The sequence below is a fragment of the Alligator mississippiensis genome, chromosome 3 (assembly GCF_030867095.1).
Source record: "Alligator mississippiensis isolate rAllMis1 chromosome 3, rAllMis1, whole genome shotgun sequence".
NCBI classification, from domain to species: domain Eukaryota; kingdom Metazoa; phylum Chordata; order Crocodylia; family Alligatoridae; genus Alligator; species Alligator mississippiensis.
The window spans coordinates 301,448,540-301,470,426 of NC_081826.1; the positions used below are offsets into that span (position 1 = coordinate 301,448,540).

Sequence of the window (21,887 nt, forward strand, 5' to 3'; positions counted from 1 at the left end):
CGTCCCCAGAGGGAGCAGGTTGGATGGGATGGTCAAGTCCGGGGTGATCCTGTCTTGGACTAAATGGGACCTCATGAGGTCCCTCGCAGCCCTGGTTTCCTGTGATGCCACGGTGGTCGCTCAGGGCCCGTAGGAAGATCTCAGCCGTCGGGGTGTCGGACCGCCCCGGCAGGTCCTGGCTCTGGATGGAAGCTGCGTGCTTGTGACCTCTTCCCGCTCCTGGGACCTCGGCGGCCCGGCCATCCCCTGTCCTTTCCCAGAGGGTCGAGCACAAGATGAGGCTTGCTGCACCTCTGCTATTCCGTGGTACGAGCCTGGACACACGCGCTTACCCCGGGGTAAGTGAAAGCTGGCCTGCACCCACACGACAGGGCTCCGGCAGAAGATTTCAGCCTGCTCCTGGAGACGAGAGGAACGTCCTTTGCTCTCAAGCCCACCCCCTGGCTTGTGGTGCTATTACCAGCTCATTAAATGAACTAATCTCTAAGGTCCTGGATCTTAGCTGGACTTGGGGACTTCATCTCCAAAGCATTCACAGCAACGTGGATGGGTGCAGGTCCCCAACTGTGGGTCTGGGGTGAGGCCTCCAGCCCCTTTCCCCAGGCAGCGGGGGGATGCACCTTTCCCCAGGGAGGGAGCGTGAGAAAATCCTCCCGGGGACAGACGTTGCTCAAAACCATGTGAATTGCTGCTAAAGGGCCTGGTGCTCCCCAGCTCTCAGCCTGCTCCGCCATGCCCCGGGCTGCAGCACAGCCCTGCACGCTGCACCTCGTCCTCGACCGGCGCGGGAGAGCTGGCGATGGATGCTGCCGGGTTGCATGCCAGCGCCGGCGCTGCTCTGCATTTGTCCGTGACCCAGAAAAGGGGCATGCACCGAAGTGAGGGAATTGGCAGCTGGAGTGATGGAGGGGAATCGGAGCTGGCAAGGCAGTCCTGGGGACTTGCCCTGGCTGGAAATCACAGCAGTCTGTGGCACGGCTCCAATTTAGCTGCACGGGTCAGGAAAGACATCCGGGCATCACCGGACTGCTCCGTGCCAGGCTCTGGGGGGACACGCGGCTGCAACGGGGCAAGCAAAGCTATGCATTTAGGGGAGGGATGGCGTGGAAAAGATCCTCCAGTCGGTACCTGAACCTCAGGGAAGCTGTGTGCCCAGGTAGCAGGGGGGTCAGAGAGAGCAGGGATTACTAAGAAGGGGATTGTGAACACCGCTGAAAATGTTGTGATGCCTCTTTATAAATCCACGGGGCATCCACGCCTTTTGCATCTCAAAAAGGAGAGGGGAGAACTGGAGACGGGCAACAAGGATGCTGAGAGCTGCGGAGGGAGACTAATGTCATGGGGCCAGGCCCCGTCAGTTCGGAACAGGGATGCTTGAGGGAGGACATAAGAGTTTACCGAATAGTAAACGGCAAAGAGAAAGTCGCTAGGGATTTATTACTGCCACGAGCATGAGTCACGACATGAAACCAGTAGCAGGCAGTTTAAAATGAACCAAAGGCAGTTCTTTTTCACCCAGGGTGGCATTAAAGGGTGGGATTCGTGGCCACCAGATGTGGTGGGAGATGTGCTGGGAGCCAGATTCACCAAGGGACTGGGCACATCCTTGGAGGAAAGGGGCACTGGTCACTATTGAGCAAGGAGAGGGGCACGGTTTCTGCAGCAGACTTTCTAGACCTTAAATGCTGCAGGGGAGAGAGGAGCAGGGGGACATCCCTGGGCAGACCACAGTCGATCTGCCTTCCAGCTTCTGCTCGCTGCCGCCGTGGCATGTGGGAGATGGGGCAAGACGGACCTGGGGTCTTACCCCATCCGGGGCAATTTTATGGGTCTAGAAACAGCTCCTGTATGAAGGGGAACTAGAAACGCTGAGATCATCAGTGCTGGAGAGAGAGAGAGAGGGAAGGAGGGAGTGATGGAAACCTCCGAAGTAGCCTGTGGTCCGGGGAAAGGGGCTAGGCCGGTCTGCGCTCCTTGTCTCACGACGTCGGGAAGGTGGCATGCGTGGCCGGCTAACGGAGCTGGTGTCCCGCTCTGATGCATTGGCCGGTGCAACTCCACGCTGTGCAGTGCTGGGGCCGATGAGCTGGGTGGGGCTGGGACAGCGACGTGGGACGGTCCAGAGCCGTCATTGCAGCCCTGACAAAGCAAGGCAGGTCCCTGGGTGCAGATCATCGCACCCCCTTCTTGTGCGGGGTCTGAGACATCTGCAGCAGACCGGACCCAAGGAAGCGGGGTCCGTGGGTCCGATCCCCGCCGGCGGTTCCTGGCTCTGACAGCCAGATGCTGGCAGCAGCGATGCCTCCCCGACGCGAGCGGCTGCGGATGGCAGCGTGAATCCCACCCAGCAGGCTGGATTTTCAAGCTCCTTCGGGGACAGCTCCCTGCTTTCACTGATCAGATGAAGTTCACTGCATCTGAAAACTTGTGCTCCTTGTATACATCTTATATCGGGTTAGTCCGTGCGGTGCATCTCTACCCTGCCTTCTGGCAACTCCCTGCTGTCAGGGCTGTCACCGGGGTCGCTGGCTGCTCCAGCCCCCGAGCAAACCTCGGATTCAGGGTCTTTCAGGCAGAGAATATAGGACCGCCGTCATTGCAGCTGCCTTTTCTGGGCACGGTGAGCTGTTGTGGTTTCCCTTGTCCAGAAAGGATATTGGGGTGTGGGGGATGCGCAGCAGGGCAGTCAGGGGCTGGGGGATGCTCTTTGCTGGGGAAAAAAATGGGGCTTGTTGGCTGTAGAGAGAAGAGTGGAGAGGACTGAGCTGTCCAGAACAGATGGATGGCAGGTCCCACCGGCTCTCTTCTGGGCCTGGCACCGTTTAGCTTGTCTGGTTGTGACCGGGATGCAAGAATGACCGGGGCTGGTTTTTCTTCTGTATCTTCATCAGTGACCCGGAAGATGGGATGCAATGAACCCGCAGCAAGTTTGCAGATGACACCAAGCTGTGGGGAGTAGTAGATACGCTGGAGGGTTGGGCTAGGATTCAGAGAGACCTCAACAAGTTGGAGGATTGGGCCAAAAGAAATCTCATGAGGTTCAACAAGTCCTGCACTGAGGAAGGAGCAATCCCATGCACCGGAGCAGGCTGGGGGCGATGGGCTGGGCAGCAGCTCTGCAGAAAAGGACCTGGGGGGGACAGTGGGAAATAAGCTGAATAGGAGCCAGCAGTGTGCCCTTGGTGCCGAGAAGGCGACCGGCATCCTGGGCTGCATCGGTAGGAGCGTTGCAGCAGATCAAGGGCAGTGATCCTTCTCCTCTATTCAGCACTGGGGAGGCCACATCTGGAGTCCTGTGTCCAGCTGTGGGCCCCCACTACAGAAAGGATGTGGACACATTGGAGAGAGTCCAGTGGAGGGCAATGAAAATGGTTGTGGGCTGGGAGACAGGACTGGTGAGGAGAGGAGGAGGGAAATGGGCTGGTTGAGTCTGCAGAAGAGAAGACCGAGGGGGATTGAATAGCAGCCTTCACCTCCCTGCAGGGGGGCTGCAAAGAGGATGGAGCTGGGCTGTTCTCAGTGGACAAGGAGCAATGGGCTTGAGCTGCAGCAAGGGAAGCCTGGCCTGTGGGGCACGGGGTGGGCCGTTGTACCACTGCTTGACATGGGTCAGATCTGGGCTCAAGTCTGCGTGTTGCATTCCAAAGAGGATGGTCCAGGGAGGGTCCAGAGCAGAGCAACACAGGAGATAGGACCTGGGAAGCCTACTGTATGCGGAGGGGTTGCAGGCCCTGGGAACATCCTGCCTGGGGGAAAGGAGGTGCGGGGGCCCTGATAGCAGCCTTCGGTCTTGGCAAGGCATCCACAGAGAAGAGGGCGAGTCACTCTCCTCTTGCCTCTCAGCAAGCACTTCCTCGCGGTCAGGGCCGTGAGACCCACTGCCGGGGCGGGGGGCGGGGGGCAGAGGAGCCTGTCTGGGCTGGGTGAGGCGCAGAGCAGCTGCATCGCTGCAGGGGTGGAGTAGGAGAAATGGGTTGCACCCGGCCTGGGCAGCTGTGCTTGGCAGCGTTAGGAGGAATAAATATCTGCATGACGACCATGCAGTGTGAGCAGGTCATGGAAAGGATCGCATCAAGTGTCTGGCTTTGCTCGCGGGGCACGGATCCAGTGGATGTGGGCCTGAGCTGGCCTGGAGATGCCTCCGTCCCTGAGACAGCGTTGAAGCTTTGCACGCCCCTGTGCGTGTCAGCTGAATGCACTGCCGCTCCCTTCCTGCCTTTGTCCTGCTGCTTTGAACCCACGGGCGACTTGCCCTGGGTTTCTCTCTCATGCAGCGGCCTTTCCTGTCCCAGTGCCGCAGCCGGGAGGTCATCCAGACCTGCCCTCTCCTCTCCACCCTCCGGCGGGATGCTTGGAGCCAGCAGCGCTCATGTTAGGAGGTCCGGAGATCCCCCCCGCCCCCCGTCCCACTCTCTAGGATAGGAAGGCGTGGGCTGGGCAGCACTGGGAGGTGGACGCATCCCACAGCCCCATCCCCATCCCTAGCCAGGCTCCTATTTCGACCTGGAGGAGGTGGGGGAAGGGTTAAGCCATTCCCAACTCCCCCCCCCCCACAACAGCAGGTGAAGGGGAAACCCTGTCGCAGTGAGTTCCCAGGGTATCTTCTGCAGCAGCTTGCGGGCATCTGCAGCAGAGAGGGGTCTAGTCCTCCGGCCCCTTCCCAGGCTTGGCGCCTCGGCACGGCTGCTCTCAGCAGGCCGTCTCGCGCTGAAAAGCCCTTTTCTTCCCATGCAGAGGCAGGGGGGAGGATGCTGGGCCCTGGGCACTGCGCCAGCTCATCCGAATGGCTCACTGCACAGCCGGCGTTGCTGCGATGGAAGGTGTCTCCCGGCCTGCGCAGCCCGGCTCCTACTTCTGGTCCCCGCACGGCCTCCGTGGCCTGCCAAGGGGCAACGCTTCCTGCAGCCACGGCCCTCGGGGAGGCGAAGGGCAGGGGAGCGGGCTCTGGAGCCGGTGTGGAGGCTGCGAGCGCCTGTGTGCAGCACGGATGATGCCGTGTGCAGCTTTGCATCATTTTCAGCGACTGCGGCTCTGCAGGCACAGGCTGAAGCTGGTGGCAGAGCTGCCATGAAGCCCTGCCATGCCTGCCCAGCCCCATCCTCCACCCCAGCCCCTTGCCTGAGGCCGCATGTTCCCACCTGTTGGCCTGAGATGCTCCTCCAGAGCATCCACGCCCCTTGCAAGGTGCATGCATGTATTTGTGCGTGTGTGTGTGTGTGTGTTGTGGGGGGTGGGGGCGGTATCTCTGTATCTCTGTTGCTGCAAGCTCTTCAGCTCCCTGGAGACCTCCTTTGTTGTCAGCTGAGAGCCGTGTCTTCCCTGGCCTCTTGTCTCCAACTTGCAGGATGCTATTGTATATTGTCAGCTGCCACCTCCTCCCCACCCAGACACGGCTGCATTTCATGCCTCTGCAGAGCTTGCACTGTGCAGCGCTGAGACTTCGCTCCCCACTGCCTCTGCAGGGAAGGAGCTAGGACGTGGTTTTAAGGAGGAGCTGTGCCCGTTCACGTAGCAGGGGTGGAAGGAGGACGGGGCCCGGCTGGGTGCGGTGGAGAGGATGTTTTCAGCGTTGCTTCATGTGTCAAGGGGTGTCAAGCCTCCCCCAGAGGCGCTGGGTGCTGTAGCCCAGGCTGGGGATGGGACCTGGGCCGTGTCAATGCTCCTGCTGGGACCCTGGCTGGAGGGGCTTGCCCCTGTGCTCAGGGTCAGACCCACGCTGCACTGGGGGCAGGAAGGGATTTCCCCCCTTGATCAGACCAGTCTGGACTGGGGGGGGTTGCCTTCTTCTGCAGCGGGGGCACGGCCTCTACCTGGGGTCTCGAGCATCCTTTGCAGCAGCAGGATGTTGGCCTCCCCTGCTTTCCCTGTGGCAGAGCCGGGGGCGATGCGGGGGGCTGTGTTGGGGTGACGGTGTCGTGCTGCTCGGAGGTCGGACAGTGGGTTTGTCTGGGCTGGTTTGCACGGGGCTGATCCTGCGCCAGGCAACGCTTGGACTAGGCGTGACTCCCACAGCTCCTTTCCAGACCCACTTTTTGGTGGTTCTGGGATTGCAAGCTGGAGATGCAGGGCCCTGGCGGGCTTGGATAGCCCAGGATGATACCCCCCTCGCCCCTATCCCGTCGTTCACTAGCAGTACTCCTGTTAGCAGGGCTGAAGCGGCTGCGGTGGGTTTTGCCTGCCCTCCTGTTTGCTGGGCCAGGTGCCCAGTGCATCCCTGCAGGGTTTGTCTCCATCCTCTGCATCGTTGCTGCTCCCCTAGGACCAGGCCCTGGAGGCCAAGCTGCCCAGGGACCCCGAAGCACTGGAGGGATTAGCTGGCCATGCTGTCCTGGGGGTGCTGCGCACCTGCAACTCCAGACTGCATTTGAGGTCTGGAGCTGTCTCCTGCTACAGGTCCTGTGGGGTTAATCTCAGCCTCGCTGGCTGGACATGGCTAAGCAGGATCTCTGCACACAGGATCCCGGGGACTTCCGACCCCAAATGCTTCTGCCCTGTGTGATGGAGCTGCTCCGAGGGCCCAGACCTGCCCTGCATCCTGGGTCCTGGGTTTGCTATGACCTTAGAGCTCGGTCAGACCCACGGAGCAGAAAGATGCTGTAGAAATGCAGCTCTCTCAGCTGCCGCGGCTGCAGCAGCGAGCACCGGCTGAGCTCGCCTCGTTTTGCAGCAGGGATTCCCACCCGACCGTATCCGTGTCACAGCCCCACTTCTCCCCTGGTGCAGATTTGCTTCTGGTCATTGAGAGCATGTATCTGGGGCGTGGTGGGAGAGGAGCGGGTGCCCCGTGGCTGTGAGTCAGAGCCGGCGTCTGTCTCTTGGCTCGTGCCGCGTTCCTGCCAAGGGGTGAGTCACGGAGCCAGAGGCAGCCGAGCTGGAAAAGGCTGGTCAGGCCCCGCGCCTGGCTTGCATCCTGCTCATCTCTGAGCCTGAGTGCTGCTGGGGCCCTCTCCCGATGGAGCGTGGGCCCGTGGGATGATCTGTGTCAGAGCCTCGTGGCTGGGCTCCCGGGGACATGCCTGTGTGTGCCACACCTGCGGCGTCCGCTGGCAGGGCTCGTGTTTCAGCTGGCGCCGGCTCCGGGGACCCGGTGTCCTGGCTCAGGCATGTTAGGGGTGGGAAACCACACCGCAGGCTCACCCCGTCGCATCCCCTGCGCGGGTCCTCAGCCCTCTTGCTGGGTGCTTGTGCCACCTCTGCGCTGCTCGGACCCCGTCCTCATCCAGCCGCGGCTTGGAGCCCTCCAGCAAACAGACCCTGCTGCTGGGGCTCTGCCAGGCTGCCTCATTGCCTCCTCAAGTCTCTGTCTGCCTGTCTGTCTGTCTGCACCTCTCCAGGGAAGCAATCCCACCTCCGCCGACTCCTTTTCTGCCATGTGTCAAGTGTGGGTTGTTTTTTTTTAAAGCCTCCCCCAGAGGCGCTGGGTGCAGCCCAGGCTGAGGATGGGAGTGGGCTGTTCTGGCACCATCCCCGCAGGGTCCTGGCTGGAGGGTCTTGCCCCTGCGCTCATGGAGGCAGGAAGGGATTTATCCCTTGCTCAGATTGGCACAGACTGGGGGGTTTTGCCTTCCTTTGCAGCGGGGGCACGGTCCTGCCTGGGGTCTCTCGAGCATCTATGAACCCCTGTGCAGCAGCAGGACGTTGGCAGCCGCAGCCCCCTTTCTTTCCTTGGCTCAGGGTCGGGGTGATGCCTGGGGCTGTCAGGGGTGTTGGTGTCGTGCTGCTCAGAGGTCAGACACAGGGTTTGTCCGGGAGGGTTTGCACAGGGCTGACCCTGCCTCAGGCAGGGGTTGGGCTGGATATGGCCTCTGGAGCTCCCTGCCAGCCTCAGGGGAGACAGCCCAGCTCGGGGATGGTGCAGGGCAGAGGGGAGGCTGGGCTGTGCAGTGCATGGAGGGCACATGGCTGAGGGCTGCTGCTGGCTGTCTGGGGCTGTGCCCCCTCCGTGCACTGGTCCTGGCATGTTTAGGATGCACAGGGCTGCTGCCCATCCGTGCTACTTCCCCACGCACGTCCCTGGGGTGCACTGGCCTCTGCTCACTCCAGCAGCTTTGCCATCCAGCCTCCCACCCTGCACTCGGCCTGGGCTGCAGTGTGTCCTGCAGGGAGCTGGGGGGAGAAAGCACCCCCAGCCATGCTCTCCCCTGGGGCATTTGCTGGGGATGGAGATGCCTTGGTTCAGGTGAGCCCCTGGGGGCTGGGCAATTTGCTGCTGGGTGCCATGCTCCGAGCCCAGGCCGTTTTGGGCGCGTGGGGTAGGATGGTGGGTCCGTGCAGCAGCACCAGGATGAGAGGAAGCAGTGAGGGTTCGGGCAGCTGACGGGCACTATATGGCATGCCTGTGTCAGGGGCACCAAATGCCTGTGAAATGCAGGATGCTGGTAGCCTTCTTGGCACAAGGGCACACTGCTGTCTCCTGTCCAGCTTCTTGTCCCCTGTCCCCCCAGGTCCTTTTCTGCAGAGCTGCTGCCCATTCCGTCACCCCCAGCCTGTCCCGGTGCATGGGGTTGCTCCATCCTAAGTGCAGGACTTTCACTGGTCCTTGTTGAACCTCAAAAGATTTCTTTTTCAGTCCTCCCAACTTTTCAAAGTCTCTCTGAATCGTTGCCCTAGCCTGCAGTGCATCCACTAGTCCCCCCAGCTCGGTGTCATCCGTGAGCTTGCCGAGGGCGCGCCGCATCCCATCTTCCAGGTCATTGATGAAGATATTGAACAAAACCGACCCCACTTGATACCGGTTGCCGATTAGACCTTGAGCCATTGATCACTACCTGCGGAGCTTGATGATCCAGCCCGTTTCTATCCACCTTACAATTCATTATCCAACCTGGACTTCCTCAACTTGGCTGTGAAAATGCTGTGGGAGGCTGCAAGTCATCTTGAATTTGCTGAATTCTCCAGATTTCCCTCCAGTCTCTACCCTATATTTATAGCTGTCTCAGTCTAAATATGCTAATGCAAGTTCTCTGGTTGGTTTTGTTGCACTGAAACGCTGGGGATAGGACAGACCCAGACGTCTCGTGGACTTGGAAGGTGTCAATTAGTTGGGATTTATGGGGCAGTAAAAGGGAGGGTTTCTTATCTGCTTCCCTCTCCCTGTTGTGCGATGCTGTTCTGCGCCGCCCTGTTTCTCCTGTCCTTTATTTCTCCGACAAGGCTGTCTTGTTTTTTTTTTACAAACAATTAAAGAATCTTTGTAAAAAGGCATCAATACTAGCAAAAAGCACGCTCAGTTACACCCGTCACTGCTAGTGCTACTGATGGTTTAAGATGCAGCTGTGGTATTTGGATTACTGAAGGCACCGTCTTTCCTGACAAGTAGCCGTACAGGCCTTGCGCTCTGCTGACTGTGATCTCAATGCTGCTTTTTTCCTTTCCTTTACTGACCAGCCTGGCTCACTCTCCGGTCACTCAGAAACAGGATTTGGGGCTTTCTGCTTGAAAATGACCCAGGCTGGCAACGGGCTGCCCAGCACTGGCTGCTTGTGGTGGGTGCCAAAGGGCTGGGTGCAGCCCGGAGGGGAGGCTGCAGGACCTGGGCGTGTTTCACGATATCTGCAGGGTGTTGGTTGGTCTAAGGACATAGGCAGGCAAGGTTATTTGGGTAGATGTGATATCTTTTTTTTAGACCAACTCATTAAGGGATTGGACACATCCTTGGAAGAAAGGAGCCTTGGTAGTTATGGAGCAGGGAACGAGGGGCACGGGCTCTGCACCAGAGCTTCCTGGACCTGCAATGCCGGAGGCCTGTCCCCAGAGGTGACCCTGACCCGCTGTGTCTTGTGTCTTTGCAGGTGCGGGACCCCCCCCTTGTGAGATGTGCTCCCCCCGTGCTGCCTGCACGCCCCACACGCTCCATGGGTAGTGCCGGCCTGGCCACTGCCCCGTGCCGCCATGGATAGCCCGCCCAAGCTGACCGGCGAGACGCTCATTGTCCATCACATCCCCCTGGTGCATTGCCAGGTCCCCGACCGGCAGTGCTGCAGTGGGGGCAAGCGGACCAACCCCTTCTGCCCGCCGGAGCTGGGCATTGCACGGGCCACGGCCTTGTCGGACCGCGACCTCTCTCAGGCCGACTCCCTGGTCTACAGCAGCCTGCTCCAGGCCGCGGAGGTACCGGCCGAGGCCGCCGAGAGCCAGGAGGGCAAAGCCAGGGACCTCGCTGCCCCAAAGCGGCACAACCCTTTCCTCCTGTGCGACGGCGACGACCGCGGCCTCTTTGGTGATGACGGGGGCCAGAAATCCTTCCACTTGCACAGCTCCCTGGTGACCGGCAAGCCGCCCTTCCACCTGCACGACACCGGGCCCATCGTGAAGCCGTGGCACGCGGCCAGCCGCGCCGGCGTGGTGGACGGGCAGGAGGACAGGCTGGCGGGCGACACCGCCCCAAAGCGGCACAACGCCAACCGGTGTCGCATGGCTGCCGAGCGCATGGAGCTGGACGAGTGCCCCTGCCTGCGCGGGGGCCCCGCCGGCTTCTCCTTCGATCTCGGCGATGCTGAGTGGGGTCCCAGCGGCGTGGAGGAGCCGGCCGGGAACGCCGGCGCGCCGCGTAGCCGGAGCTGCAGCTGCTCCAGCGCGGAGCTGCAGGCCTGCCGGTGCTACAGCACCTCGAGCCAGTCGGAGCTGGCGGACCAGCCGATGGGCTACGTCAGCGACTCGTCCTGCAACAGCTCGGACGGGGTGCTGGTCAACTTCAGCGCCCTGTATCACAAGATGAGCGGGCACTCGCGCTCCAACCTCAACTCGGCCCCGCTGTCCTGCGACTCCTCCTTCTGCAGCCACTCGGACACGGGCGCCTTCTACCTGGACCTGCAGCCCTCGCCCACCGAATCCAAGATGTCCTGCGAGTCTCACGGCCCCGACAGCGGGGGGAAGCCGTGCGGCTGCCGCCACGCCGCCTCCCCGGTGCTGGATGCCAACTGCAACTCCTACCACCTGCCCTGCGAGCCCTGCGCGGCCGACGGCTCCGACCTCACCTCCTGCTTCCAGAGCCAGGCCCGGCTCGTCGTGGCCACCCAGAACTACTACAAGCTGGTCACGTGCGACTTGTCTTCCCAGTCCTCGCCCAGCCCAGCTGGCTCGTCCATCACCAGCTGCTCCGAGGACCACACCAAAGGCAGCCCGGCGCAGCCCACCGAGTACTACTTGTTCCGGCGGCCGGAGCTGAAGCCGGAGGAGGGAGGGAAGGGTGCGGCGGCAGGGGAGGCGGAGGGCAACGTGATCGAGGGCCAAGTCTACGTCAACGTGTCGCCGCCCAACCTCAACACCGGCCGGCAGCGCTCGCGGAGCTACGACCGGAGCCTGGACCGGAGCCCCACGAGCCGGCTGGGCTCTCTGGAGCGCATGCTGAGCTGCCCGGTGAAGCTGAGTGAGAGCCCTGCGCTGGCCCTGCAGAGCTCCCCGCCGAAGCGCGTTACCTCCTTTGCCGAGCTGGCCAAGGGCCGGAAGAAGAACGGGGCTTCCCCGCCGCTTCGCACCAGCGGCGACTCCTCGCTGGAGTTCTCCCCCATCCCTGAGTCGCAGCGCGACGGCCCGGCCTTCCCCGAGGACAGAGCCCGGCGCAGCCAGAGTCTTCCACCCTTGCCCTTCATGCACGGGATGCACCGCAGCTGCGAGGGCTACCGCCTGGACCATGCCTTTGAGGATGGCCTGGTGGCCGGTGCCGGCCAGGACGCGAGCACCGGTGACATGCTGTCCAGCAGCCATGGGGCAGGTGAGTGAGTCTCTAGCGCCAGCTTCTTGGGCAGCCCGGGGGACCTCGGGGTGGATGGTAAACCTTGTCTAGCCAAGCCAGGCCAGGCCAGCTGCATTGCTTCCCCTTCCCCAGCTGCGCCCACCCCCTGCCGGGCTTTTGGCACCGGGATGCTGGCCCTGTGCTGGGCAGACGTGGGATGGGGCCCGTGGCCTAGGTATCCCGTGTCACAGTGCAGCAAGGAGACGTGATGGTCCCTGCACCAGGATGCACTGACTCCTGCAGACCGCAGCCTTGCTCATGCAGCCCCGTGCACTGCAGTCGACTGTCCCACCCCTCTGCAGGGCTCCCACAAGCTCCTCTGCACCCCTAGTGCCACGTCTCCCAGGCAGGACTGGCTGCAGGGCCCCGCTCCCTGGACGAGAATGTCCTCCCATCGCTCCTGTACCAGCCTGTGTCCTAGGGATGGATCCGGTGGCTGGGGCTGGATGGAGCCCAGCCCCTGCCCCAAGCATGTCCCTTGCACCACCAGTCTGGCCTTGTTGCCCCATCTGCCCATGGGAAGGTGTCCAGCAGCAGGACAGACAGGCCCAAGCATCCACATCCAGCTCCATCCCTTGCCGTCTCCCCACTTGCTCTGCCTGGTTTTCTCTTTCCATCTCTCCCTCTCTTGCACCATCTCTCCCTCTTTTGCACGGGATCAGGGGGAGATTAACCCCTTCCACACTAGTACGAGCCGGGTTGCGGGCTGGCCGTGCCTCTGATGCTCGGGCCCCTGGCCCTCTCCCACAGGCGGTGGCACGGACAGCAAGCCCGTGGTGCGCTACAGCAAGGACCAGCGCCCCACCACGCTGCCCATCCAGCCCTTCGTGTTCCAGCACCACTTCAGCAAGCCGCCCAAGGCCCGCGGCCTGCACAGCCACTTCGCCTCCAGCCTGTCCCAGCTGTACAGCTACGCCGGCAGCCGGCCCGCCAGCCAGCACGCCTCCTCCGCCTCGCAGTCCTCTGCCTCGGCCACTTCGGCAGAGCCGCCCGCGTCCGTGCCCGCCGGGGCTCCCAGCCACACCGCGCCGCTGAGCCACCGCTCGGCCGATGGGGCCGTGGGCCGCGGCGACAAGAAGACCGCCCCAGAGACCACGCGCCCGTCACCGCTGGGCAGCTACTCCCCTGTGCAAAGCCACGTGCCTTTCTTCCAGAGCGCCGACTCTTCCTCCGGCTCGCCCGGCGCCGAGACCCACCCGCCCCGCAGCCAGTCCTGCCCGCTGTCCGCCAGCCTGCTGCCCACCCGGGCTTCCCCGGCAGCCACGGCCACACCGCCCTGCCCGGCCGCGCTGCCCCGCGAGAGCCCCAAGCCGGTGCCCAAGGCAGAAGGGCCGCCAGAGCGTGGCACACCAGTGTCCGAGTACCACCTCCACGGTGGGTCCGTGTTGGCTGGGGGCGGGCCTGGGGCCTCCACAGAGCCGTCCTGGAGGAATGGCATCGAGGCCAGCGGCTCAGGGTCTCTGGGCAGCCTCGCAGGGCGGCCCCTTAATGGTACGTGCTGTGCATCCAGCTTAGAGCTGTCACCGGAGGCCAGGCCGGCTGGTGGCAGTGTCCCCCCAACGGTGTTGCTGGCTGCATGGCCAAAACAGGTCTTTGCCCCCAGCCACGCAGGAGCTGGGAGCAGAGCCTGCCCAGGCTCTGGGAGCGAGGGTCACGCTCGAGGTCTGGCGGGTTCGGTGCTCTCCCTCTGCCATGGCTCGGAGGCGAGAGACCGGGCGAGATGGGCTGGCCGTAGGTCTGACCCAGTCCGGCTCCTGCGTTCGTATGCATGCTGTGTCCCCCCAGCCTGGGAGGCTTCCCAGGAAAGGCCCCTCAGGCCCTTGCTGCTGGCTGCAGCCTCCGGCAAATGCACTAACCCCTCGGAAACACTGTTGGCCCGTCACTAACTTGCTGTCTCTCTTTCTGTCTCTGTCCTACCTCCTCCTGTCTCTCCCCTCTCCCTCCCTGGTGCCTGGTCCCTTTGCGCGGCGCTAGCCAACCACCTGTCCCCTCAAGCACTGAAGTGGCGGGAGTACAGGCGGAGGAACCCCCTGGGCCTGGACCGCGTCTCGGAGCCTCGCCTGCCCCGGCGCATCCCCGGCTTGGAGTTCTCTGGCACCCTCAACCCCAGCCACGGGCACTGCCGGCTCAACGGTGCGCCCCTGTCGCGGCCCTTGACCTGCCAGGCTGGACCGCCGCCTGGCTGGGGCACACTGCCTGCCCCAGCGGAGGTGCCGGGGGTGTGATGAGTGTGCCAGCACTCGTGCTGGGGGGGGGAGTCGGACCGGGGGGGCTGAATGGCACTGGGTGCTCAGAGCCTATATAAGCCCCTGTGGCCCAGCTGAAATGGCTGTAAGGAAAGTGCCCAGCCCCTGCCAGAAGCCCATGGGAGCTGATTGCAGCCACCTCCTTGCCCACGCGGCTCTTCGAGGCAACAGGTCCCTGTTGTGCCAGATGCAGGCCGAAGGTGGGAGGTTGTAGCCCCCGGGGCACCTGGCTCTACTGCAGTGCCTCACTGGGCTGCACAGTGCCCCCCTACCCTGTGCTGTGCAGCCCCCAACCCAGCTGGGGAGAAGCAGGTAGAGCAAGCATGCCCAAGCCCTTCCAGCTCCCGCGATGCATGCCCCGACCCTGGGGAATGCACTGAGGTGCAGACTCGCGCCGCATGCTCCCTTGGAGCAGAGAGCATGCATGCCAGCCAGGCTTCCTGGTGCTGGCGGTGCCGTGCTGCAGGCTGCTTCCGTGGGTTGCTGCTGTGCTTGGGACCCACGGCCCTGGGCTGTGTGGGGTCCCAGAAGCCCTGGAGAGCTGCACCCGCAAGGCTGTCTCTAGTGTTGGCCTCTGCTGCAGCCCAGGAGACGTGCAGCCCCCCACAGCGCGTCCTTGTGAGGCTGCGCCAGCCCTGGGGGAGGACGAGGGAGCAGGCTGCTGCAGGGGGGTTTCTGGGAGGTAGGTTAAACTAAGACCCCCACCCAGGCCGCACTGGCAGGTCTCTGACTGCCCTCCTGTCTCCGGCCCCGCAGGGCAGTCCATGAAGCAGCTGCAGCTGAACTACACCGACTTCTTCCCCGACTACTTCTCGCTGGCGGAGAAGCCCCCGGCTGAGTTCTGCCTGTCCCCCGATGGCAACACCGAGTCCATCTCCATCGATCTGCTGCAGAAGAAAGGTAGGAGCTGGCCTGGCTGGGACAGGGTGGGCTTTGTGGGGGGTCCCTGTGTCTCCCCTCTCAGCCCCCCCAGCTTGCCATGGCATTAGACTGCATATGGGAGCAATACCCCCTGTGCAGCCCACTATGCCCAGCATAGTCCAGTCCATGGCATGGTCTTGTGGTGCAGGGAGGGCTGATGGGGGTTGGATGGGAGCAGGGCGCTGGCTCTGTGCACAGGGCAGAGCATACGTTGGTCCCCTCGGGATGCACCGACACCGGCTTCCCCGTGCATCTGGGTTGGGACCAGCGGGAGCACCGGTCCTGTCCTGGGCAGCCTGGCCTGGCCCCCGCGCCCAGCTTGCCCTGACCTGGGCTGTCCCGCAGGTCTGGTGAAGGCCATCAACACCGCCGTCGACCTGATTGTGGCCCATTTCGGAACCAGCAGGGACCCGGGAGTCAAGGTAAGGCCGTGGGGACGTGAGCCCAGCCTTGCTCCGGTGTGAGGGGCACTGTCCTCAGCCCTCGCCAAACTCCCTTTGAAATCCTAGACCTGTGCCTGAGACGTCCAACCCCTGCCTGAGACGGGATCAGTCCTGTCCAAACCAGCCCGGACAAATCCCGTCTCCGACCTCTGAGCATCACCCTGACACAGCCCCAGGCATCGCCCCTGAGCCTGCCCCAGGGGAATCGGTGGCCCGTGGCCACCAACATCCTGCTGCTGCAAAGGGGGGCATAGATGCTCCAGAGACCCCAGGTGGAGGCCGAGTCCCTGCTGCAGAGGCAGGAAAAAAGCCCCAATCCAGACCAATGTGATCAGGGGGGAAATCCCTTCCTGCACCCAATGCAGAATGGGGCTGAGCCTGAGCACAGTGGCAAGACCCTCCAGCCAGGACCCTGTGGGGTTGGTGCCAGCAGGAGCATTGGCACAGCCCAGTCCCCCAATGCAGCCAGTACCCAATGCCTCTGGGAGAGGCTCAACCCCCCCCGACACACAGAGCAGACCCCCATGCCATGTGTCTGCAGTGCTGGCAGGCCATGTGGTGGGGCGGGACGTGGGACCTCCTGGGTACAAGCCAGGGGGTGTGACAGTGATGTGTAAGCCCCGTCGGGGATCCCCACCCTGTGTGCTGGGAAATACAATCCCCTTTTGCAGGGAGGAAGTCTCGAAAGGGGCACGGCTCCCTCCCTTGTCACTGTCTGAGCGCTGTGCCCCGTCCCAGGCGCTGCATTCGGTATTTCCCGCATGGGCAGCGCTGCCCCGTTATTACAAATATGCCTGTGGGCGGCCGGCAGTGGTGAATGGAGCAAGTGTGTGCTGCTGCAGCTGATGGCTGCGGGGCTCCTGGGGGGGTTCACTATCCCCAGTGCTTTGTGGGGCCGCCCCTGCTGGGTTCCTTCAAGGGTTAGACCCCGTCCTGGGGTGACTGCAGCATCCCCACTTCTCTGTCATTGCTGGGTGCCGAGCCTCTGGTGCATTCAGCCTCATTTTAGCAGGATTCCCATGCATTTCTGGGACCCTGCTATCACTCGTGCTTGGAGCAGATGGGCCAGAGACCCTGGCTCCTGGTCTGGGCCTTAGCCCCCATGCTCCCCCTGCTCGGTGCTCAGACAGGGCATCACGAGACAACGGGGAGTCTGAAGGAAGCAAGGGGCTCCTCTCCCTGACACGGGAAGCCAGACAGGTGAGGGGGCTGCAAGGCAGACGGATAGGCAGCCAACCTGGGCCCCCGACGGTGCCCAGGGGAGCTGTTCTGCAGTGCGGGGAAGGACAGACCCGTGCGGCTCCCAGCCCTGTGCTTGTAGCACGAGGGGACCTGCCACGGGCTCTTCTTGACCCCAGCCCTGCAGTCAGGTGCATCCCTGCCAGTGGCAACTGCTGCGGGCCAAAGGTGGCCTGGGCAAGCAGGAGGGGGTCTGCAGTCCTGGGGGTCTGCTGCCCCCTGACACAGCAGGGACGTCACTATCCAGCTGCGGCTGTTGGGGGAATGGTTCACCTCCCCAGCATCCCCTGGTCCCCTCTCCCACCTGCCCCCATGCCCGTATTCAGGCGGCTCTTGGTGCTTGGGCCACAGGTGGGGAAGGAGAGCTGGGGGCCTGGGAGGGGCCAGAGCTTGCTTGTGCTCACCCTCGCTTGCTTTTGCTGCCAGGCCAAGTTGGGGAACAGCTCGGTGAGCCCCAATGTGGGGCACCTGATCCTGAAGTACCTGTGCCCGGCCATCCGGGATGTGCTGAGCGATGGGCTCAAGGCCTACGTCCTGGACATGATCGTGGGTCAGCGGAGGAACATCCCTTGGAGCGTGGTGGAGGCCTCCACCCAGCTAGGTACCGCTGGGGCAGGGGGGTGCTGATGCCGCGGGGCCAGGAGCCCTCAGACCTGTATCATCCTGGGGCCTGTCACCCTCCTGCCGGGGTGCCAAGTGCTCCGTGGATGACGGGGCCCGGAGACGCGTCGCTCCCCCAGGTCCGTTATAACCGTCCCTGCCAAGGCTCCCTGCAGCCGGGCTGGGGAGGTGCCGGCTCACGGTCACGACAAACCCTGGGTGGTGGCATTGTCTCGAGGGTCCCGGTGCCCAGCCCTGTCCTGAGCACTGGGGTTGGCATGAGCAGGGTCGGGCACATCCCCTGCTGGGCTGGGGCTGGGGCTGGGGCTGCCGGGGGTCCTGTCCCCGGCCCCGCGCAGACCCCTGGCCCAGACAGCTCCCCTCTCCGCAGGCCCCTCCACCAAGCTCCTGCACAGCCTGTGCAGCAAGGTCAGCCAGCACACCGAGCTCACCAGCCACTCCATGCGCTTCAACGCCTTCATCTTCGGACTCCTCAAGTAAGCGGGCTGCGGGCACCGGCTCCGCTCCGGGGCTGGGGGTTCCCTGTCCCTCTGCCAGCTGCCTTGGCACTGTGCTTGGGATGGGCAAGGGGGCTTCAGACACTGGGCAGGGAACGGGGGAGAGGGCTCTGCTCCCAGAGCCGGTGCAGTGGGGATGAGGCCCAGGGTGGAAATTGAGGCATTAAAACCTCTCCACCCTGCCGGGCTGGCTGGCCAGGGCTCAGCAGGGCTAGCCGGGCTTTGCACCACTGCTACACTGAGTGCATGCATGCCTGTGCGTGTATGTATCTGTGCACACGTGTGTGTGTGTGTGCGTGCGCACATGTGTGCATCTGTGCATGTCTGTGCATATGTGCACATGGGTGTGCGTGCATGAGTGCACATGGGTGCATGCACATGCGCGTGTGTGCACATGGCTGTGTGGGTGTGTGTGCATATGGGTATACGTGCACACATGGATATGTGGATTTGTGTGCACGTGTGTACGTACGTGTATATCTGTGCATGCATATACATGTGTGATGTGTGCACGTGTATGCTGGCATTGAGGCGTGTGCTTCCATGTGGGGCTTGCAAGGATTGCATCAAGGGTCTTGTGCTTCCTCCCCTGCAGCATCCGGTCCCTGGAGTTCTGGTTCAACCACCTGTATAACCACGAGGGTAAGTGGGCAGGGGCAGCCAGCGGACAACCTCCCCCCACCCTGGTCTCCCTCCCTGTCAGGCTCCCAGGTTGGCCTGGCCTGGCCCTCCTGAGCCTTGGCCAGACACGAGTGTCACTGCTCAGCTGGGGTCCAGCAGAGGCCTTTGCAGAGGCCCCCAGATCCCCAGACTGTGTTTCCTGGTTGATGGTCCAGCTGGCCAGCAGCAGACCACCGCAGGGGACCCTGCCACCCCACAGCACCATGCAAGGCCCATCTCCTGCCGGCCGTCAGCCCCCCAAGCCCAGCCTTGGATTCCTGGCTCTGAAGTGAGAGCAGAGACACCCCAAGAGCTGGGAAGCCAGTGGGGTGCAGCAGGGCCGGGCTGTGCCTCAAATGCACCCCTCCACCCCAGACCTCCATGAAGGGGGCATGGTTCACCTCCCCTGGGCTAGGCTGCTGGGTCCTGCCTGCCAAGCTCCCGGTGCTGGGAGGATGCATGATGGCTCAGCATGGGGATAGATCCAGTGCATCCATGCACTGAATGGGTATCGGGGAGACTGGTGGGGAGCTATCGCACCACTCAGGCTGATGCCTTGTGCCCCTGGCTCCCGGAGTTGGCACAGAGAGGTGGTTTTGGGGTGCAAGGAAATGCACCGTGGCCCATCGGCTGTGGGTCTGGGCTCCTGTGTCCCAGGCCACGCTGGCTTCCAGGAACAGGGTGGAGAGCCTGACAGCCGTCTCCCCTGCAGACATCATCCTGGCGCACTACCAGCCGACTGGCTTCCTATGCCTTTCGCACGGCGTGTGCCAGCCGCTGTTTGAGGAGCTGCTGCTGCTGCTGCAACCGCTGTCCCTGCTGCCCTTCAGCCTGGACCTGCTCTTCGAGCACCGCCTGCTGCAGATGGGCAAGGAGCAGCAGCAGCAGAAGGAGCTGCTGCGGGTCAAGCAGGACCTGGTGCTGTCTGCTCACTCCACCCTGCAGCTCATGCGCTCCCGGGCTGGAGACGACTCTGACGGCTGGAGGGCTGCCCCTGCCCGGCTGCCCCTGGAGCCGGTGGGCGGCAGGGAGCGGGCCACAGGCGTGGGGGCTCCTTGTGAGGAGCGGGAACCAGAGGAAGAGAGGAGGAAGGCGGTGGAGAATGCGGGCGAGAGCAGGAAGGACAAGCAAGCTGGCTGGTGGTACCAGCTCATGCAGAGCTCCCAGGTCTACATCGAGGGCTCGGCCGAAGGCTCCAAGTTCCTCCGCTATGAGAGGAGGAGGAAGGGGCTGGGGTCTGCTCCCCGCCGGGCCCCACCACCCCGTGAGGGTGTGGTGGAGGGTGCTGAGGCCTGTCCCCTGGCCGAGGCCCCCCTGGAGAGGCGTCCCAACGCCACCCTGCAGCCCCCGGAGGAGGCTCGGGAGCGGAGCCGTCCTTTCTGGATGGGCAGCCCCCCGGACTCGGTGCTCTCAGAGCTGAAGTGCAGCAAGGAGAAGGAGAAGAAGGAGAAGGAAGTCACGGCAGCCCCGGGGCCAGGGGCAGCCCCCTCCGAGGGGCCCAGCACTCCAGACAGCAGCCTGCCTGTGAAGTGGGGGCACCTCTTTGGGGCCAGGAAGGCGCAGAAGGAGTCCAAGCAGCCCAACAGGTATCCAAGTCCTAGAGCTGTGGGGTGGCGGGGACCTGAGGAGTTGTATCCAGTCCAAGCCCTGCCTGAGGCAGGATCAGCCCCAGGCAAACCCACTGTCCGAGCTGAGCATCACGACACTGTCACCCTGACACAGCCCTAGGCATCACCCCCGACCTTGCCCCCGGGAAAGCAGGGGGGACCTTGCAGGTCTGAAGCACCACTATAGCACAACTCCTGTCCCTCCCCTCCCCACATGCCCCCGCCCAGAGATGTCCTTTCCATCCTCCTCCCCAGAGGTGACCGCAGCCCCGGGTGCAGCAGTCCCTGCCCTTGTGGCCCGTGGGCTTGGTCAGGGTGGAGACGCTGACTCTGCCATCCCTTGGCAGGCTTCCCTCCGGCTGGCTGAGCCTGGACCGGTCCGTGCTGCAGCGGGTGGTGCAGACGGTGGGGGCCAGCATGTGGAGAGATGCGGCCCCCGACCCTGGGCAGGTCCCAATGCCCGCCGTGGAGCCCAAGCAGCTGCCGGCCCGTGGCCTGTCCCCGGAGCTGTCCTGGTGAGTGGCATGGGCACGGCACGGGGTCCTGGGGCTGGGCACGATGCCCCCAGCCCGTCTGTGCTCTGGGGTGGGCAGCTGCACCCTCGGGCAGGTTTCACGGCTGGGGAGCAGTCTCTCCCTGTCCTGGGGGCTCCAGTGCAATGGGGCCACTGCTCCCGGGGTCAGTGCCGCAGGGCTGGAAGATGAGTGTGGGGAGCCGTGACCAGCCCTGGCCTCTCGTCTCCCCGCAGTGAGGTGAAAGCCCTGTGCCACCACATCGCCACCGAGGCCGGGCAGCTGAGCTTCAACAAGGGCGACCTGCTGCGGGTCCTCGCCAAGGTGGACGGGGACTGGCTGCGCTGCGGCCTGGGCGCCGACACCGGCCTGGTGCCCATCATGTACGTCACCCACCCAGAAGACGAAGACTATTGATGCTGCGAGGGCGCTGGGCACCGCGCCCCCGGCTCCTGCTGGGCTGGGGCAGGCCGTGCTGCCGCTAGCCCCGTATCCCCCACCCCATCCCTGCCTCCAAGGGTCCCTTCCCCTCCTGCCCCATGGGGCTTGGTGCCAGCCGGGCACGTGGCTGGGCCCCACCGTGCATGCAGCCCCTGGGACAGCCCGTGCCCCTCCACCCCACGCCGTCTCCAGCACCCCTGGACCGTGGACTCGGATGTAGCAGGAACCCTGGAAGCTTCATACCGGGGTCCTGGCTGCCTTCAGCGGGGCTTTGCCAATCTCAGCCCCGTGCCACGGCGTGGGCATGGCCCTGCCCGGCACAGTTTGGGGCATTCTGCACCAAGGGTCTCCACGGGCAGCCCCATGGCCTCCCCGGCTGCACAGCATCCGTGTGTGCTGCCACGTGAACCCAGCACCACGTGTGGGACCACACCAGTTGTCCATGCCACGTGGCTGGGCACCACCGGGGGCAGGAGGGGAGGTTACAATGGGTGAAGGCAGGTGGGGACCAGCATCAGGGGACGGGGGGGATCTTGGTGGGGCCGTGACCAGCCCTGAGTGGCCGTGGGGGTGGTTTTTGGTGTTGCAAGGAGCCAGGGGATGCGGCTGGCTGGGGAGAGGGAGCAGGCATGAGCAGCTGGGGGGCAGCTGGGGCCTGGGTTGGGGGAGGGAGAAGGTGCTGATGGGGCGGGGGCTGGGCAAGGGAGGAGGGAGTGATGGGGGCAGCTCCCAGCGTGGGGCAGCCCCCGTGGGGTTCTGGTTTTGTGCGTGGGGCAGTGCAATGGGTCCCCCCCTTGCCTTGAGCTGGTTGGGGGGGCTGGGGGGTGGCCTCCATCCATTAACCCCTTCCTGGCCATGAGGTCGGGGGGAGGAGTGGGGGGGCATGGATGGGCAGGGGCAGTATTAGGCAAAGCCGTGCCAGTATTTGGTGCCGGGAGGGGGGTGGGTGGGGGGGGGCCGCACGGC

The 21,887-nt window shown here is 63.6% G+C and overlaps 1 protein-coding gene across 6 annotated transcripts in view; it reads left to right on the forward strand.

Moving 5' to 3' along the window:
* The window catches only part of RUSC2 (RUN and SH3 domain containing 2), a 38,628-nt gene extending 17,077 nt beyond the window's left edge, over nucleotides 1-21,551 (forward strand). For 4 of the 6 annotated variants that reach the window (XM_059725359.1, XM_059725361.1, XM_059725360.1 and 1 more), the window contains exons 2-12: nucleotides 9,792-11,713; nucleotides 12,485-13,225; nucleotides 13,709-13,867; nucleotides 14,737-14,880; nucleotides 15,247-15,323; nucleotides 17,010-17,184; nucleotides 17,575-17,680; nucleotides 18,297-18,343; nucleotides 19,074-19,947; nucleotides 20,316-20,483; nucleotides 20,717-21,551. In XM_059725359.1, coding sequence (XP_059581342.1) covers nucleotides 9,892-11,713; nucleotides 12,485-13,225; nucleotides 13,709-13,867; nucleotides 14,737-14,880; nucleotides 15,247-15,323; nucleotides 17,010-17,184; nucleotides 17,575-17,680; nucleotides 18,297-18,343; nucleotides 19,074-19,947; nucleotides 20,316-20,483; nucleotides 20,717-20,897 — 4,494 coding nt within the window. In that variant the 5' untranslated portion in view covers nucleotides 9,792-9,891 and the 3' untranslated portion in view covers nucleotides 20,898-21,551. The remainder of the gene's footprint in view (nucleotides 1-9,791; nucleotides 11,714-12,484; nucleotides 13,226-13,708; nucleotides 13,868-14,736; nucleotides 14,881-15,246; nucleotides 15,324-17,009; nucleotides 17,185-17,574; nucleotides 17,681-18,296; nucleotides 18,344-19,073; nucleotides 19,948-20,315; nucleotides 20,484-20,716) is intronic. The other 2 variants (XM_059725363.1, XM_059725364.1) reach the window with 2 other exon arrangements.
* The last annotated feature ends 336 nt before the right edge of the window (nucleotides 21,552-21,887 follow it).